At 38.5% G+C, this 13,958-nt stretch overlaps 1 protein-coding gene across 5 annotated transcripts in view; it reads right to left on the reverse strand.

The window, feature by feature from the left end:
- Positions 1-13,958, reverse strand: part of COL25A1 (collagen type XXV alpha 1 chain) — a 133,177-nt gene that overhangs the window by 62,212 nt on the left and 57,007 nt on the right. For all 5 annotated transcript variants that reach the window (XM_030029264.2, XM_030029247.2, XM_030029254.2 and 2 more), the window contains exons 10-12: positions 5,146-5,199; positions 3,541-3,567; positions 1,108-1,152 (exon numbers count right to left, since the gene is read on the reverse strand). In XM_030029264.2, coding sequence (XP_029885124.1) covers positions 1,108-1,152; positions 3,541-3,567; positions 5,146-5,199 — 126 coding nt within the window. The remainder of the gene's footprint in view (positions 1-1,107; positions 1,153-3,540; positions 3,568-5,145; positions 5,200-13,958) is intronic.

A 13,958-nucleotide genomic window follows, 5' to 3' on the forward strand; every position in this document is an offset into this window, starting at 1 on the left:
AATGAACTCTGGGAATCAAATAACTTGACTATTCTTAAATCTAATGTCTATTTTTAATTGCTGATTTTAGAATATGCCCCATAAAATCCTTGTGTTCTTGAAAGCATAGCTTTACTCTATCCAAACGATAGGACCTGAGAGATTTGCATACATTCCTTACCAGCTTGATAAATCCATCATAAATGTCTCCTTGCACTAAACTGATGTGAGTTGGTTAAGCAATTACACATATAGGGGTACAAGAAGAAATTTTTATGATTCTGCCCAAGTGTAGGCACTAAAATGAATGTTTTAAGAAGCATATGAGTTCCAAAGTGATGTCCAGAAAGGATCATTATGACTGACCCTTCTTCCTGTGCAACGCAGGCTTTGCTCTGACTGCTAAAGACTATGACTTGTGTAAGTAAAGCACATTTAAAAACTCAAGTTCAATTTTTTTTTTTTTTTTTTGCAGTGATGCAGCATGAGTATCACATAAAATAAATCAAAACTAAGTAAAATAAAATTTTGACATCTACTCTTTAGTGACTTCTATGACACGGTACTTTGCAACAATGAACCAACAAGGTTTTAGGTGAGGTTATTGCTGATGTCATCTGGCAAAAGGATTTAAAACAAAGTTTTTATCTTCAACTCTCAATTGTGCAGCTGGCAATTTGGAGGGAAGTTACCTATCATGATACCGTATTTTTTGTCCCATATTGGTTTGGTCCCTCTGTTTGAGGGGAACACAGAAGGGAAAAAGTAAAAGGATATATCAGAAATAGCTATAACTCAGCAGACCTGGTTCCAACCGTCTGGCAGGTTGTGACCAAAGTTTCCGTATGATGCAAATTTCATCAACGAGGACTGCTAAATAGAGACATGCTAATGTATCCTGTACTGAAGCTGCTGCTGTATAAAGTCAGGAATTTTATGCTTAATTGGACAGAACAGTAACATTTTTTCTGCTACTTATAAAAATAAACTCAATCAAATCACTCAGCATCTTTACTAAAACAGTTTAAAATGCATTTTTCTTTTGATCAAATTATTATTTTCATTAGCTGGTTATACTGTAAGCATGCCTAAAGCACACATTTTCTTCTCTGCTAATAAGTAGTGTACCTTTTCTCCTGTGTCACCCTTCGGTCCATTTTCTCCAGCATCACCCTATAATTAAAATACATATTATATTTTAATGCGTTTATGTAAGCACATGGCATGCAGAGAAGAGTCAGCATTCCGACGTAATTAGCAAGCTAATTTTGTTAATCAGATAGTCAATCTCTGTATGACACAGTTAGGAAGCATGGTTTATATAGCTGTTTTGTCTTATACAGTCTTCACTATAACTGTAATCCCTTTCACAGGCCCTCAAAAAACCCCACAAACTATCAAATAACTACCTGTCAGTATAGTCTACAGACTTCCCCAGTTCACTGTCATTTAGCAAGGAAGGAATAATTTTGTGATGATTCAGCATTTTAAATTACCAGTACATATGGTTTTTTCCAACACAGAGACATTCACCTAAATGCATCTAATCAAATTCAGGTAACAGTTACACAATTCCAATACTTTTTATTAGGATTCTCAAGTAATTTATGGCATATACTCTCTGAGTCTGAAGTCCTTCATGAACGGTTCACAAACTACAAAAACTTCACTGAATGCCACTCCTCCAAGGAGCCACCAAAATGATTGTTATCTCTACATAAATTCTATACATTGTTTATTGTTAAAAAAGTGATGTTCAGATAACACTTTTTCGTGGCTGGGTAGACACCTTCCACTTTAAAAACAACTTTGTAAAGAAACAGTTTAAAAGATTTATCTATAAAAAGACCCGATTTCCATTTTTAGTCACATAGCCATATAAGTTGTCCAGACCACACCAAAAAGTCTTCGTTATATATGAAACTATAGGCCAAAAATTTCTGTGAGACTTGAGGTTGAGGTAAAGTGTAAGAAATATTTAAAATGCCAACAATACTGATAACTGTTGAGTCTAAGTATGCTAAAAAACATTCTAGCAGGTCTTAGTCAGATAACCAGTAGTAGTACTCAAATAACAATATTTATTCAGTATCTGGCATATTGCTCTGAAAACCTTGAAGTAAAATTCCATTCAGAGGACTTATAACAGAGACCATTTTGTATATCACAGTCACTGACACAATGGGAACTAGCTAACAATCTAGCAGCACTTAATTAAAGGGCTTGATGAAACATGGAAACACAAAACAGTAACTGTTAGGAATGTCGTCCCAATTTCATTCAACATGATAAAGCATACTGAGGGCATTTATAATTATGTTTTTTAGGAAAAAGGATTATTATAGAAAAATATCATGATTTTAAGTAACAGAAAATCAGTATATGTTAAAATTTATAGTTATTCCTCTTGTATCTGAAAACAAACAAAGGATTAGTGAATTTTTCAACAAATATAATTTTTACCAAAGTAATGATTTAATGAAAAGAGATTCCCAGTTACATACTTCTACATGTGGGGTATATACTTTCAAGAATTCCCTGGATTATTTTTACGATGTGCTTTTCAAAATGTGAAATGAATTGCCTTTGCAAAGCATGCTTCCAGCTGCTATTACATGGATTTACACAGATCTGGAAGTGAAATTCAACTGCAGCTGCAAAGACATGGGTAAACATTTCTCAAGAGCAAATTGCACCTGAATATAAGCAACTTACTTTTTAAAAACATGTCTCAGCGTACTCGCAGAAGATGAGGCTGTGTACAGATTCCTATTCAAAACAAGGCTTATGCCATTTCTCAAACTGCCCTTGTACAGATGCAGAAGCTTGACTCTCCCTCAGTGTGTACTCTCACACAGATGCTCCTACTGGCCACTCTCCCTGGATGAGCAGAATGACACCCATGTTTTGCAGCATGGAGCTTGTCCCACCCCCTCATCTTGTCTTGGCATAACTGTGAATGTCAGAGAAGTAACTCCTCGCTAACTCATTGCGAGTCAGAGCACCGTTAGCATACCATTTGTGCTGCTGGTACCTCTCCAGACAGTCTATAGCCTAAGATCATCAGGGCAGATTCCCTTGCTCTTTCTTAAACTGACCCAAGCAAGAATGGAGGGCTTCATTTTTAGTATGCGGAGAACTGGTTACCCATAATCTTTTAGAGTCTGTGTAGTTATCACTCTGTTACCTAATTGTTTTACTCTGCACAGGTGACAGAGCACGGAAACCAAGTTATGAGAAATGTGTGGATCTCTCATTTACTCCAACAGGCTAATCTTTTTCTGAGACTAATCATAGTTAGGATTAGTTGCACAGTTGCTCAACTGTGCAGCCTTTAACACATGACCACCGCTCTCTGTGACTAATCCCACTGCAGTAATCTCAGATCAGTAACTTCCATCAGAAGGTATTATTTGACACGCGTAAAGGCTGCACAATGCCACTCAAGTTTTAGGTAGTAGCTGTATTTATTTCTTTTAAAACTCCAAATCAGTGCATTGGCAATTCTCCAAGCAGTTCTCCCAAACAGAACCACCACAAAGGAAGTGGAACAGGTCTCACCTTTTCTCCTCTTTCTCCAGGGTCACCCTGATGAAAACAATTGGAGCAAAGAAGTCGTAAGTTACTAACACAAGCAAAAATCAAAGTGTTAGTATTACTATCATTAATAATACTAACTGAATCATTAGTATGTCAGTTACTAACAATTATGTCACTACTGATGACATTGTCTCAGATGATAAAATCCAACAAGAAAATCTTCAGTAAAGAATAAATGAGTAAAATTAATAGAACTCAACAGACAATATATCTTCAACATAATTTTAAAAGCTTAATGATTTGCATTTAAAGACTTTCCCCCTCCCCCTAGATTAAACCCTGACAAACAGGCATATGTCTTTGTGAAGTGGCCTGCCAGGACCTAGGTGACTCCTACATTTGGTTCTCCTTATTTTGGGAATGAACAAAGGAAAAATCCAAAGGCTGAATGTGAGGGGAAAGTCTCATCATTCTGTTAATGGCTTAGAAGGCTCCTCAGGAGAGACAAAATGCCTTAAGTGTCTTGAACTAACTCATAACCGATTCAGAGCAAAGAGCCTTTGGTGCTCCTTACATTCTCTGTAACAAAAAGATGGCTTATAGCCATCCATTATTTTTCAAAATTGTAACTTGCTTGAAAAACTGGTTCAATGGCAAATGCACTTTTGCACATCAGCCTGACCCTGACAACTCATCTCTGCATTTCGGGCTCAGAACTGCACTCTGGCTCATCTCTGCCCCTTCGGATGGCTGGCAGTTGCTAGGCAACTCAAAGACTACAGCTGTGAATACGAATTAAGCATCAACTGCCATAATTTGGCTTCTTCTGTATACAAAGTAAGAAAAGGTCATGCTCCCAAATGGGTTGTTTTCATTCCTGATGGACAAGCAGCCAGTCAGTAAATGTAAAGAGCCTGCCTTGCGTGTCTGTCAGCAGCAGCGTGATGCACAGAATCAGCTGAGGAGCACATGTGCACCAAAGACGCACGCTCGCAGCTGATGGGATTAGAATTTAGCATTACCCGTTCCAAGAGGCCTACGGATCCATCATCTCGGATAAGGCGAGCTTTCTTTTAAACGAAGTTATCATAAGCTTTATGTTCTGTTTGACTTGTTCAATATTAAAACAGCAGAACAAATTATTTAACAGTAAAATAAGTGCAAAGAGACATTCTTATGTAACACATACAGGCCGAGACATGCTCCTAATGAGGCTTTTTGCTAACTTCCATAATAGCAGGATCAGCCCTCAAGACTTAACCCTGATATTTGTCAAAGAATTGACCACAGTAATTCTTGAAAAGAAGCCTGAAACACATTGTAAGGAGCATAAACAAAGCCTTTCTAAAAAGGTCCCCAAATTCCCAAACACTTGCAGGCATATTGCATTCACTTGGCAGTGGAGGCATATGCGTCACTGCCACTGACTGGAATTATACATGCACAGCAGAAGAATATGCTTCTTTATGGTGAAATGTGTAAAGCCTCTTACAGCACTGATCACTGGAGGGAGCAGATCATTAAAAGCCAGTCAGAATATAAACCCAAGTTGGAAAGCATGACTGTCATCTATACACGCACTTGCGTACTGTGGGCTTCTGTTTTTAATCCATTTTCAAAACCAACCTTAAGCCCTGCTGCTCCCTTCTCTCCTGCTATGCCAGGCAGACCAGGTTCACCCTAAAGGCAAAGAAAACAAAAGATGGGGTGAAGAAAGACACGATGAAGTATATTAACAGCATTTCCCCTACTGTCTCATGTTGGTTAAGTAATGATAAACAAAATTTAAACAGACTCTGTGGATATGTACTCCACAGTTGGGCACTAAAATGCCTTATTTCATCAGTTAGGGTGGATTAACTCTAATTAAATCCTGTATGGATAAGAAATAATTCTACTGAAGATAGCGGAAATACACAGATGTCAAACTAAACAGAAAACAGAACTGCGAGGGAGGTTGGAACTAGATGATCTTTAAGGACCCTTCCAAGCCAAACCATTCTATGATTCTATGATTCTGAAAAGCTGGCCAATTAACCTTAGGAGCATAGTCTTCCCAGCAAGACTGCCAATGCTTTCCTCTTCTCTACAACTTAGAAATACTACGAGAAAGGCTTATCTTAAATGATTTTGACATTTGTGCTTCTGGTCTCATACGGAAGGCTGAGATAATGAAGAAAAATGACAAGAGTCCATTCCAGAAATGGAAGAGCTTGGAAGAACAGGCAGCTTTTGAATTTTTTAAATATACCTTACTTGTCCATTTTTCATACTCTTATACTACTGGCTGAAAAGCAGATTTAAAAGATTTAAAAATTTTCAGCATTACATCAATATTTCAAATTTGGGGTATGTTTAATGGATAGTATATATATTCTTCCACAGTTCAAGGAGTCATAAATAATTTTCGTAAGTCAATCAACAAATAACAATTATTTACAAACTTCTTTTTCCCCTCAAATTTAAGAACAAAAAAACCAATCAAACAAACAAACAAGAAAAAATATGAAAAAAACCCCTTAAAGACATTTCCTAGTGTTTATTTCCCAGATTTATGGAAAAAACACAGTTATTATTTGTTTTATGTAAAATGATAAAGCAATGGTTAAACTTTATTGTAAAAGAACCAGGGGTGATGGTTTATTATGTAAAACCTTCTGTGGAAGTATGTCTCAGTTTCACAAGAAATACCTATCATCTTCTTTGGTAACCCTCATGTACGCAACTGCATTGCGCTTCTGGGGCAGCAAAGCATGTTAAAATAACATCCAAAAAAAGATCTGAAAAAGCCTGCAACTACATTCTTCTATAAGGCTTTTGCTATGTAAATGAATAAAAATGTGTAAAAGTTAAATACAATAGCTAACATAGTAATCAAATTAGAAAGAGTAATTCATGTCAGAAACTCAGAGGAAAATTTTCATACAGTATTCAAACTTAGTAGATATGATGAACCAACCCTCTACTCTAAAGCTAGAGGAGTTAAGATAAAGGCTTGTTCCAAATCAACAACATGTATCTTCGAATCCTCCATAAAAGCCTTCCATTAAGAAAGGACTTTTCTCTTTTTTATTTCCACAGTCATATTTTAATCATAGATACATAAACTCCAATTCTCCATGAAAGCAGGTTCCATTCTATTTCTAAATTAGGTAACAGGATCATCAATTACTTTTTATATTCATCAAGAGTTGGACTACTTCAAAACATAAAACAAAACCATCAAGGTTCTAGCAAAACTCTAGTGAGGTATTTTCCAAGCCAGAGAAGAAGTGTTAGGTACCATTAAACTCACAGAGAATTAAGTAGCCATTTGAGTCGGCCCTTTTCCAAGGCTCCTTTGTACTACAGTAGCTCTAAGGCTGATATAGTAGCACAGGCATTTGCTATATTAGTGGTCAGGATTCAAAGCTGTTGGGAGATTAGGCATAAGTGTCCTAAAGGATTGACCTAACGGCACTTGAAGAAAACTGCCAGTTGACAAAATGAAGCAGAAGGGACCAATGAATATGCACTTGTTTCTCCTCATCCCCACACCCCAAACAAGTTTGTTTCTCTCCCCTTCATTTTAAAACAGCTGCTGTCGGCTGACACTTTCAGGGGCTTAAAACTCTAATCAAAGGGTTGAAGTCCCAAGCTTGCACTTTCCTCCCGGGTTTACATATCAGTGCTATGAATGCACAGAGCTACTACTGTGACAAAAAGGAGACTGCAAAAATCGGACAAAAGAATTATATGATATTCTCTGGAAAAAAGTGAAAACCTTAGGCTGTCACCCATAGTAAATCCCTATTCATACCAACAGTCTTACTACTGACCTATATGCAACTTTCCTATGGCCAGCACTACACTTCTGGCAATGAAAGTACTAGTCAGAGGCACAGCAGAAATTAGCTCTGGGAATGGGAAAGATTGAAGGCAAACCTAGAAGGACAGCACAGAAATGCCCTTGTGGCTTTATGCTTTTGAAGTGATTATCCTTCTGTTTCTAATGGCCAGAAGAACAGAGGCTAAAATAATTTTCTGTCATACCTACAATATTCCTTTCCCTATTTTAGAATCCTATTTTCTTGTCCATACAAGGAATCAGGGAGTATTAAGATGAAATAAAAATGTACAGCACGTAAGCTACTCTATATCCTACCCCTGGTGAACATTCCCAGTGCACAGCAAAACAAGCTTTGTGACAGGGAGCCTCCCTTTTTCACACTGCATATCTTGTAGGCATCACAGTCTGGCTTTATGTGCAGATATGTTAACAGGTCCATTAAAGCCTAACCAACCAACCAAAAAAAAACCCCACCACCACCCCCAAACCAAACCCAAAAAGGAGCAAAGCCTTCACAGACCTCCCATTGGTTAGGAAGTTCCAAAAGTAGTTATGAAGCAAAACAGCAGCTAACATTTTGAAGGCGAGTAGATTGATAGATCTTCCCTTGCTATATACTAAAATACTGTGTCATTTTAGGAATATTGGTCCCAAAGGACAATTTTGATTCTTGGCATGAAAATAATAAACAATACTTCTGTTAGGAAGTATAGTTAATTACTTTCCTTCCATTTAGTTTATTTACTTATTTATTAATCAAAACATATATTAAAACTGGAGAGCAAAATGCTCTATGAGTACGCTTCAGTGCAACAGGTTTGTGTTTTGGAGAAGAGCAAAAAGTATAGCTGTCCTTTAAAAGGCTGAAGACCGTTACACTGCTGTTCAAAGAATGATGCATGCAAGGGAAAACTAGATATTCAGCGTCATCTGATGCAATAATATCAATCAGACTGCTTTTCAACTTGGTAAAATGAAAGAAGCTAAAAAACTAGATCCATATTTTTCACATTCACCAGGCCATGGTGTCTTTCCTGATTCATATTGCAGTCTCTCTTTAATAGCACTGACAGCAAAAGTGTTAGGCTGCAAAAACAATTGTCTTCTGCACATCACTAGCTTTCAAATTGAGACAGCATATTTTTATTTTTTTTTCTTTCACAGAATCACAGAATGGTTGAGGTTGGAAGGCACCTCTGGAGATCAGCTGGTCCAATTCTCCCTGCTCAAGCAGGGTCACCTAGAGCTGCATGCCCAGGACCATGTCCAGACAGCTTTTAAATATCTCCAAGGATGGAGACTGTACAGCCTCCCTGGGCAACCTGTGCCAGCGCTCAGTCACGCTCACAGTAAAAAAAGTGTTTCCTGATGTTCAGAGGGAACCTCCTACATTTCAGTTTGTGCCCATTGCCTCTGGTCGTGCCACTGGGCGCCACTGAAAAGCACTTGGCTCATCCTCTTTGCACCTTCCCTTCAGGTGTTTGACCACATTGATGAGATTCCCCCTGAACCTTCTCTTCTCTAGGCTGAAGAGCCTCAGCTCTCTCAGCCCTTCCTCATAGGAGAGGTGCTCCGGTCCCTTAAACATCTTTGAGGCCCTTCGTTGGACTCTCCAGTATGTCCATGTCTCTCTTGTACTGAGGAGCCCACAACTGGACACAGTACTCCAAGAGTGGCCTCACCTGTGTTTTTTCCCATTTAAAGAGCAACTTTGTCTATAGCATTTCTGATTTTAGGTCATAGTTCGCCTTTCTGCAGTCATGAACTCCTGAGAAATCATCACTCAGAGACAGAGGGACCGGAATCACTAAAACACAACACGTTCTAAAACCTTCTAGTGCCTATGTAAAACACAACCCATGATCCCAATTAAAATTGTAATGAGGGCCACACTGCACCCTCACACAAGAAAAAGATGCAAGGCCCAGAGAAATTGTGCAAAGCCACCCTCAGAGTATCCCCTTGGAACTTTTCCCTGAAAGGGATGGACTGTGGGAAAGATGGTGTGGGGAGGTGTGAAATGTCTCAGTACTCAGTTTAAAGGAATTGTCACTAGCCCTTTCTGCCCTCCTCCTGCGTTCTTATTCTCAGCTAGACTACACCACAGAAGCTGTGCCGTGCAATGAACATCACGTGGGACAACCATGATATACCATAACAAAAATAAATTCTCCCTACTGGCATTGAGACGGGCTACGATTTCCACATACTGTCTCAGCAATGTGGGGCTTAACTGACACTGTGATTGACAGAGAAGTAGTCTAGTGGGATGCTGTGGTACTAGCACCACCTTTTCTGAATATACTGTCTACCAAAGTTTTGCTGTACTTGTAAAAGCACTAACAAAACTACCGGATGCACAAATGTCATGCCCCAAACTGGTAAACCTGCAAATATTGCATCAGAAATACTCTTTAGGTAACAGTTAACTTCAGTTTCATATAAAGTTGTTTTCTCTTGCCTTTGAGTAACTGGACCAACCCCAAAAGAAGGATTCTGTTTTCTTGACATGACCCACTACACAAATAGACCATAAAATACTAGAAAATGCTAGAAAAGCTGCCTTTCCCCAAATTTCATGTTAAAACTATGTAGTACTAGAAGGTAATTCTCTAGCCTCTGGCATACTGCAAAAAAGGACACTGCCACTAGAAGCTTTGTAAGCACTTAAGTTCCCAGTTATTCACCACCAGCATCCAAATTTATTCAGATCCAGTTTGCTGAATTCACAAATGGTCTCTGAATGGTGGAAATAAAAATTTCCAGCAAATGTGCTATTGTTCTTTCGCTTACCCAAAATCAAGCAGCTTAACTCAGCAGGAGTATAAATGTTCCAGTAATTTATTTGATGACCACTTACGAAGAAGAATGCTGCAGACACAGTGGGATTTTTTTGCTGTTGTTTATAACACCACAGAGAAATTGCAGGGTACCCATCAGTGGAATAATGACAGTGCATTTTCAAACAGATAACATTGCAATGTCGTGTTTGCTGTCAATAACGGGAAAGTCTTTAACATGTTACAGGAGCTAATCTGTGGATGGGGAGCTGCCATTAACACCAATTAAGTTCCACATGTTAACCCCAAATGCCCTGATGGGAGGACAGGCACTTTGTTTCCTCAAAAGTAGCAGCACTCTAAACAAAGTAAGTTACTGTCACTACTGCAATGCATTAGAAAGGAGACTGTTCCATCAGCAAACTGCAATGTCAAGGCATGACTGAGACTGAATGAGTTATGTAGAAGATCACCATTAGCTATTCAAAACCTTCTGATAATTTCCAGAACTGGCTTCAACAAAATGCTCTAAGACTCAGAAATGTTTGGATTTTTCTTCCAATGCATATCAATTACCAGGGCAAACAAAATGCTAACATGCCAAGAATACACCTAACCAGCCATTCACTTCAGGAGTTTCAGGTAACTCAAAGAATAACCAGAAGGATGTTCCTTTGAACAGCATACCAGAACACCTTGCTTCAAGTCGTGGCACTCTCAAGCCTACATTAACTGTATAACTGTATTAACATTGACAGAATGTTTCTGTCTTTCCTATAGTTGGGCAAAGAACATCCTTCAGCACCCCGCCCAATAAATAGGTGTAGTAATTTCCTCAGATACTCTCATGGTAGTGGCAGTCTTAATGCTTACACTGAAGTGAGTCTGAATTTGATGAGCACTCAAATATGTAGAGCACTGCTTGGGCTCTGCTGCTAATATGAGAAAAATCTGTCAATATGAACTCATAAAACGTACTTCAGAACAGGTCTGAAAATGTATCGCCCACTAGAGTCCATATCAAAGGAGTCAAGGCAGTTGAAAGCATGCTTCTCCTTACTGGAGTGCTCTGTGCCCTGGAGGCATGTACCTTCATATCCAGAATTAATCAGCTAAAAATAACGTGGCTGGAGGCCCCAGCTTTTCTTGTTTGTAACAGAAAAACAGCCTGGAGGCGGCTGTTCTGAAATAGGTTTGGTTTTGGTGAGATTCATAACTCTGCCTACACCAGCTGGTTGATATCCGCTTCACCCTGAGAAGAAAGGCTGTCAGTATTGCTATATTTTTCAGTCACTAGAATGTAATCAATTTTAAGGATAAGGAAATACAAGAGGCCCCCAAACCTAATCCAGTCTAATTTTACTCTAAAATACATAAACGAGGACAGAAGGGGAAAAAGTGGTTTCTCAGACATGTTACTGTGATTTCCATTTCAAACCAGCGTTGAATTACCTCCTTTCAACTTGCTTTTCACCCCCATCAAAAGTAACTTAAAATTGTTTGTTTAAGGACTGGAAATCTCTCCTGGCCCACTCACCAGCTGAAATTAAGTGGAAAGACTCTTCAACAAGACTCAGCTGGCCTGCAAATCTGTCTGAGAATTTGTGAACTACATTTAATGAAGTTTCCTTCCTTCATACTTCTATATTTGAAAAAAATGTTAGTACACGCATACCCTTCCTCATTTCTCTAAAGAAATGTGATAATACTACTTTCAAAATGTGTCCCCTATACAGTACAGTACACACTGATGGGGAAATACATGTAAATCAGAGTAATAAGAAGCATGAAGAAAGCAATAAGAAATGTGCACACCCAGACTAAGTCTACTGATAAGAAGGGAAACTCTTCTGAGGTTTATCAAATTGTTATTGTCAAACTACTGAAACAATTTGAAATGAAGGGATCTATCCTGACCACGCATTCTGTTCTCAATACACCCTTACCAAAAAAAAACCCAAAATACAAGTACTACATAAGAAAAACCATTCCATGGAAGTATAGAGTGAGGGGGTTTATGCACTCCAGACAAACTCTTATTTAAAACAAAAGGACTTAGTTGCACAGACTCCAGAAAGGGGGTTCCTTCAGGCCAAATGCAATCCTTACTTAGGGAACCTGCCCTTTTCTCCTTGTGTTGTTGCTGCAGTCACTGGGAGTCCTTATCAAATCAGTACTGCTTAACAAATATGAGAATATGTAGTCCATACTTGCACAGCTGAACTTTCTAAGAACCACTTTGTGGCCATTTCAACATGATTATCGTAGGGATCTGCTAGCCCTAGATCACTGCAACCTCATATCTCCATGCAGGTATAATCCTTTTTCGTACTATTTGAGTGCCTGAGGACCTCTTGCCAGGGATCGAGAAAGGGAAGGTTATCTCCCGTAGCATCTTACTAGGAAGCGACCTGCTACAGGTGGATTGCACAACAGTCTGCAAAGGAAAGGGAGCACTGAGAAAGACTCCTTGCTATCTCAGAAGGTTTCTGTCCATCCCAGGGACAACACTCTCTCTAGCTGCAAAGGTATTATTAGGTAGCTCCTTTCCAGTTACTGTTCTCAACAAGCTAAGCAGAGTGTGGCTATAGTTTCCCAGATGCAGGAACAGAGAATGTAAATGCCCTTGCAAGACTACCTGTAATGTTTCATTGGATTTGGCCTAAAAGAAAAAAATGTGTGAAGCTTTTATGGCAATGATTTTGCTACTACTCTTAATACACGAAAAATCTACAAGTTAGCAGTCCTGCAAAAACATGTGGGTCATGTAAAATTACACTTACTGTAATATCTAGTGATTGTCTGAGAGAAGTGGTTCATATGTTAAGGGATTAGAAAATTGTTCTAAGTGCACTCAGAATTTATGATCTCATTCCCAGACCTATTGGTCAGACTTGTCAATCGTCTCCCACAATCCACTATTTCAATTAAAGAAGAGGTGAAGGGAAAGGAAGAGGAAAATTACAGAGACACAAATAAGATGGAGATGACCTAACTCTGTATTATTCAACTGCTTAAGGAGAGAGTGAACCTAATTCACTGCTGACATTCACCGGCTGAAAAATATTTCATTGTCCAGATGAGGAAAGCATTCACACACACACTTAATTTTAAGCATGTGCTTAACACTCACTGCCTTTTAAACTAAGAAAAAATATTAACTTGGAACTTAGTGCACTGCACATGCTGCTGTTTGACAGAGCGAGATCACTGATTAAAAGGCTAGCAAGACAGTAAGGCTTTTGTAAAGCCTTTTAACTACGTAACTTCTAAAAGGGGATGACTTGCATCACACATTCAAGTTGAGTTCAACTATTCTGCAAATCAAGATGAATCTGTATGAGTAAAGCCAGGAGTGCCAGCAGCCAGCTCATAGTACAGCCCAGCTCTTAAAATTACTGCTCTGGTCTTCATTCAACAATATCTTCTGTGTCACACTGCACTGAGAATCTGTTTTTTCATAGAAATTGGAAGAATGGACCGCTTGGTAGCAAAATATTAGCATGGGAGTCCTAGGCTGCACCACTGTACTTTCTAACTTTAAATAAATACTGCTTCAGTTTAACTTATTTCTGCCATTATTTCCAAGCTAGCAGAATTTGTTATCTATTTATTAAAAGAGATATCAATATTCAACTTTGCATCTGCTTAGTATTATATGAAAATAATATATTTTCTGCACTTAAGGAAGTGCTTGCTAGTCAATATCAACCAACGATTGTGAAAACAAACAAAAGAATGTGACCACATTTCATTTTTATCTGTATGGTTTTTGTCCTGGTATCTAGATTTTAGTTTAGTAATTAATTTTTTCTTTTCTTAAAGGTCAA

The sequence above is a fragment of the Aquila chrysaetos genome, chromosome 1, assembly GCF_900496995.4.
Source record: "Aquila chrysaetos chrysaetos chromosome 1, bAquChr1.4, whole genome shotgun sequence".
NCBI classification, from domain to species: domain Eukaryota; kingdom Metazoa; phylum Chordata; class Aves; order Accipitriformes; family Accipitridae; genus Aquila; species Aquila chrysaetos.